The sequence below is a fragment of the Echinops telfairi genome, unplaced genomic scaffold (assembly GCF_000313985.2).
Source record: "Echinops telfairi isolate 266 unplaced genomic scaffold, ASM31398v2 ScPeMD7_18;HRSCAF=68, whole genome shotgun sequence".
NCBI classification, from domain to species: domain Eukaryota; kingdom Metazoa; phylum Chordata; class Mammalia; order Afrosoricida; family Tenrecidae; genus Echinops; species Echinops telfairi.
This window is the reverse complement of record NW_022103915.1, coordinates 85,022,659-85,028,344: the sequence shown is the minus strand read 5'-3', so window position 1 is coordinate 85,028,344 and position 5,686 is coordinate 85,022,659. Positions and strand designations below refer to the sequence as shown.

General features: G+C 55.5%; 1 protein-coding gene across 6 annotated transcripts in view; it reads left to right on the top strand.

The window, feature by feature from the left end:
- The window catches only part of ABHD4 (abhydrolase domain containing 4, N-acyl phospholipase B), a 13,863-nt gene extending 8,183 nt beyond the window's left edge, over positions 1 to 5,680 (top strand). For all 6 annotated transcript variants that reach the window (XM_045287949.1, XM_004698463.2, XM_045287950.1 and 3 more), the window contains exons 5-7: positions 1,540 to 1,651; positions 4,108 to 4,294; positions 5,112 to 5,680. In XM_045287949.1, coding sequence (XP_045143884.1) covers positions 1,540 to 1,651; positions 4,108 to 4,294; positions 5,112 to 5,201 — 389 coding nt within the window. In that variant the 3' untranslated portion in view covers positions 5,202 to 5,680. The remainder of the gene's footprint in view (positions 1 to 1,539; positions 1,652 to 4,107; positions 4,295 to 5,111) is intronic.
- Positions 5,681 to 5,686: the final 6 nt, after the last annotated feature.

Here is a 5,686-nt window from a genome sequence, read left to right as displayed (position 1 = left end):
CATCATAGAATGCCAATTTAATAGAAGAAAGTATTCTTGCATTGAGGGAGTATTTGAGTAGAGGCCCAATGTCCTTCTGCTACCTTGATACTAAACCTATAAATATGTCATGCTCAGTCTTCATTTGAGTTTCAGTAATTCCTTTGGTTACATTACCCTTGATCACGGCCTACCAGCCCTCCTACACCCTCCTCACCACCAATTGGTATCACTTGTTGTTCCTTTGTCCCTGGATTTGTTAACACCACGAACTTTCCCCCCACCTCCTCCTCTCCTATGTCCCCCCGGAACTGTTGGTCCCGTTGTTTTCTCCTCCAGATTGTTCATCCAGACTATCTTATTTAGACAGACCGGTGGAATAATAACATGCACAAAAACAAGACAGAGCAAGCCAAGCAACAATATACAACAAAACAACAACAAACCAATGACCAAAAAATAAAACAAAACACAACAAGAAAGAAAAGCTTATAGTTAGTTCAAGGATCGTTTGTTGGCCTTTAGGAGTGTCTTCCAGTCCAGTCTGTTGGGGCACCTAGCCCTGGCCCCAAAGTCCACCTTCAGCATTCCCTGTGGACCACGCCGCTCCATTCCCTTGCTGTTCTGTTGCACCCCCTTAGTGTTTTGCCTCGGTGTGGTGGGATCAGATAGGGCGCAATTCGCACACTGTGTCTCTGGTGTTGTCCTCTGTGGGGCTGTGAGTCGGTGAGAGATGTCATGTCTCTTAGTGGGGCCGGTCATGTGGTCCTCTGTGTGGACTGGATGCTCTAATCGGGAGCATGGTCCTCAAGGCCTGGGGGGCCAGGATGTTCTCCACTCTCTCCTCCTCTCCCTTCATCTGCTTCTGTGTGCTCCAATCAGTCATGTCCCTCTCCCGGAGGTGCAGATTCAAAGCCATCCTTTGAAATAAATTCTTCTGGGGGGAGGGGCAGGTGTCCACGTAGTAGTTGGGGTTGGTCCATGAGGCCCAATTTTTATCGCCCATTTTGGGTGTCCTACTTGCTGGTGTGGAGCCCTGGTGGCATTGTGTGTGTTCACCATCAAGAAAGGCGAGGGAGGAACGATTGCTCTCCAGCCGAGCCCCGAGTCCGAGATGAGCAGTGTTGTTAAGTCTGCTCCTCACACCTCTCCTATTCCAGGTCTGACAAGGAGCGGGCTCCGGGGAGGGGGTCTCGTTTCCTCTGTGGCCTGCCACAAAGCGAAAGGCCACAGGAATCCCAGAGAAAGAGAACGTGGCTGGTACTGTTTTAAACCCCAAAGCACTGGGAGACCTGTGCTGGCGGAGGAAAAGGTCCCGACTTCACGGCGCTGAAAATAAGCGGTTTTTTTCTGTGATGCTCTGGACGTTCTTTGGTCACCAACAAACTCTGTCCTTTGTCATCATCTCACACGTCTCAGGAGACCCTCACGCTTGTGCCACAGAAACCCCGGAAGGAATCAAGCCAGCCCTTAGGAGAGAGATGGCTCCGTTCACACAATCAGGAGAGTCCTGTCCTCGCACAGAGCTGGCCACGCTACATGTTTCTTTCCGTTCTTCAGGGCCTGGCCTGGTCCAGCGCTTCCGGCCGGACTTCAAGCGCAAGTTTGCGGACTTTTTTGAAGATGATACCATCTCGGAATATATCTACCACTGCAATGCGCAGAATCCCAGGTAAGGGCAGCTGTGGAGTGGAAACTGCAGCTGCTGGGAAACTCGGGAACTATCTAGCCCCAATGGTTCTTCCACAAAGCCCTGACTCAGGGAGGGGAACCCAGGCATGATCATTTCCAAAGAGCTTCCCCAGGATAGGTACAACGTTAACACGCCTGTTTCACACTGAGCATTCCGCCTTAACAAGGCCGCAGCAGGGCCAAGACACCACCCTAAACAATACACTAGAGGCCCTGGTGGTGCGGTCTGGTGGGCGGAACACCAAGGCCTGCCGGTGCTGTTAGCAGGGGAGAGGTAAGGAGGTTGTACGGCACTGCAGGGGCTGGGGCAGGCAGAGAACAAATAGGGTCCCCACCCCCACCATTGCCCACAGCGTCTGAAGGGGTGAGGAAGGGGAGCAGCCGCACCACACTCCCCTCCTGCCCCCCACCCCCCAAGACAGCCGGGTGTGCCCGGGACACCCGTGCCAAAGAGGAGACCAGCCCCCTAAGGACCTGGACTTTGGAGTCTCACCAAGTCTGTCCCTGCGGAATGTGTGTGGGTAATTAAGCATACTGCCCTCACTAGGGGAGGACCCGCCCCCTCCCCTTCGCCCTCCCCCCGAGACAGGCAGGCAGCCCGTGGGTCAAAAGCTCCTCTTGTTCTCCCTCTTCTTTTGTTTTCTTTTTTGTTTTAATGGAAAAAGAACTATAAGCCTGGTATTTGTAAATAGAAAAACTACATGGGCTTTTGAATAAAAAGGTGTCTCCTGCCCAGGCCTGCAGGTCCCCAAAATTGGGCTTGGTATTTCCAATCTGTCCTGTGACATGGTTCCAAGAACAGTTCAGTGCATGTGCCTTGGCACACACGTGACTGTGCCTGTTGAATGCATTTATTCCTACAAACAGAACTGCTGTGTAAAGAAAGAGTGTGCACTTTAACATTTGATTGGGGTGGGGGGTGGTCTGAAACTAACTGCTTCCTGCGACAGAACATGCTTCCAGGCTTTGGAGGGTCCCCTGCCAGCCTGCTGATTCGAGACCTGGCCACTGTGGCCACCAGAGCCGAGCCAGGGAGGTGATCTTCCGTCACAAAGTACCCTGTGGGTTGCTGCTACCACGAAGCTGCGTGGGTGGCACTTCTGTGGGGCCTCACCCTGATCTGCCAGGAGGCACCCTGGGAGCCCAGGTCACTGCCTCCCCTGCCCGAGGCCATCCAAGTCTTCCCCTGTGAGTCCACAGCCACCAAGAAGGGGGAGTGGGGGGGGCCTTGTGTCCTAACAGTACTGTCTGAGCATTGGCTGCAAACTCAGACAGCTTTTTTCCCAACAAAGTGGGAGTCTCTACCCAACAGTCCACACGAGCTTGGCTAATCGGAGGGCCCCAGTGAAGCGGGAGAATGGGGAACCTCAACTCAGCAGTCAGGTCAGGTAGCCCTCTAGCTTCCTGCTCCCAAGTCTTCTCTCAGCCCCATCTGGGCTCAGTGCCAACCTCATACCCACTGGGAGGCCCACATGCCCAGCCTAGCCCTTTCCTTTCCTCAAAACATGCCCTAGTCCCAGTCCTCATTCTGTCCAGATAACCTCCCAAATCCAAGCCACGGTCCGTACTTGAAATCCGTTACGTGCCCCAGAGGAAGCAAAGAAGGCATCCATGATACAGGGATAAGCAGTCTCCTAACCCCCAAATACCATCTCTCAATTCTACAGTCCCTTGAGGGATTTGTTGTGTTGTAACACACCTGACACGGCATCTCACGTGAGAGCCTGCGCTTTATCTGTCATACTGTGATATCGGACTGAAAGGTTCTGGTGGCCCGGGAAAAAAGTCAGGCTCCCCTTCATCCCACAAGAGGGAAAGGAGAGCAGGGAAATCGCTCCAGCGGACAGGCCAGGCCTGGTAGGTTGGCAGCATCTAAAACAGGCCCTCCCTGCCTTCCACACAGCACCAGAGCCACCCAGACCACCCCATACGACAATGGGCCCAAGTGGGTCTACTGGAGTAAACGATTAGGGAGTAAGTAGATTCACTGGGCATCTGTCACTATGCCTCCTGGACCCTGTGTTCGTTAACCTCAGAGTCTCCTCAGGAAGCCCTTTTGACTCAATTCTGTACCCTTTGCTCCTCAGAGCTCACCCGCGGTGTCTTCCTTGATCCACTCCCTCTCCCTCCCAGCCAGGTGAAGGCCCCCCACCCCCAGCCCGCCCAGCCTCACCTCGGTGTTCTCCGAGCGCTCACCCGCTCTTGCACAATTCTTGGGCACGTCTCAGCTCCCCAGTTAACCATCTTATAAGTGGTTTCACACCTCCCTTCCTGGAGCATCCCGGGCGAGCAGGCACCACGTCTGTCCTGTTCCTCCAGCCTCGTGACGCGGCCGGGGCATGACGGGTAATGAGTCGCAGCATAAAGGACTCGTTTCCACCCTTGGACAAGTCCCGAGGCTGTGTAGCCACCTCGGCCCTCTTTTTCTTCTGTCAGCGGCGAGACAGCGTTCAAAGCCATGATGGAGTCCTTTGGCTGGGCCCGGCGCCCCATGCTGGATCGAATTCACTTGATTCGGAAAGACGTCCCCATCACCATGATCTATGGGGCCAACACCTGGATAGACACCAGCACAGGCCAAAAAGTGAAGATGCAGCGGCCAGACTCCTACGTCCGGGACATGGTACGTTGAGGGGTCGAGGTGAACATGCTGGGAGCCGAATGACGGCACACGTTCACGCATGGTCAGGATAGCGTGCCTCGGGTCAGTGACAGGAAAGAACAGTCCAAGGCTTGGGGGAAAGAGGAACTGGCCGCCGACCCCAGTCGACCTAAGAGGGTTGGTAATATCAAAATGTGTCTGTGTTGGTGAGGAAGGGCGGGGGGGTGGGGGGGTTGTCCCACCTCTGTGTAGGCCAGTTTAGCTAAAAGTCATGCCCATTGGGCAGATGCAAACATCGGGGTGTCCCTCCACACCAAAACTCACCCCCATGAAGTCAATTCTGACTCCTAGCCAGCCACTCTGCACGCCCACCCAAAGTCTCAGCTGGCAATGAGGGCTCTCCCTGAGCCTGCCCACCACACTTCTTTCTGCCTGCTGCCTGCCTGCCTCTCTTAGCTCACTCCATCCTCATATGCCACAAACCCACAGCAGTCCAGTGAGTTCTGACCCATCGCACCTGGGCCAGGGCTTCTCACCTGCCAACAGACATTGCCAGACCTTGAGATGAGGGGGAGACATCATTGTGGTGGCATGGGCAGGGGGCGCGGGGTGTGGCTGACACAGAAGGAAACGTTACAGAGAAGGACCATGGGGGAGGCAGTATGGGACGTGGGGATTCACTGGCTTCCAGAGAGTGCCAGATCAAGGGAGGACGGGAACCACTGTTTTTGAAAAGCGCCCTGGGTGGCAGGCAAAGCGGGTCTGAGGAGGCGACCAGGGATGGGACAGCTTTCTTGAGTCCCTGACAAAGAAGCCCTGCCGGCTCTGCCCCACACAGGAGATCGAGGGCGCCTCCCACCACGTCTACGCCGACCAGCCGCATGTCTTCAACGCCATGGTGGAAGAGATCTGCGATTCGGTGGACTGAGCCTGCCCCACCGAGGGAAGAGGGGAAAGCCGGAGAGAGTCGCTCTCGCCTCCCCGGTCTGCTTACTCACCTCCCCACCTCCCCCTGCCCTTTCCTTCACCAACTAACATGGGCCAGCCGGCCGCCCCTGGGCAGGAGCACAGACAACACCGCACTCCTGGCCCCATGCTGAGGGCTTGGAGACTAAGCCACCAGAGGCCTTGAGCTCCCACCCTGGGAGGAAGCCCCAAAGGGTGTGCCGTGCCGCCCACTCACTCCATGCCAAACGTTCCCCGGATGATAATGATTGTGCCAAAGAGAGGGCCACCCCTCTTCCTTGGGCAAAGAAGGGGTTCCTAGCATCCTCCCCCAGTTCGGTGGTGTTCGCAGGGACAGGTTCCCAGCAAGAGCATCCTGCTGCGTCTCCCCCTCCCCCCTGCCCCCATGGCTGGACCTGTTTCCGCAGAACTTCTGGGATATTCGGATTCCCTTCCCTCACCTGAGCA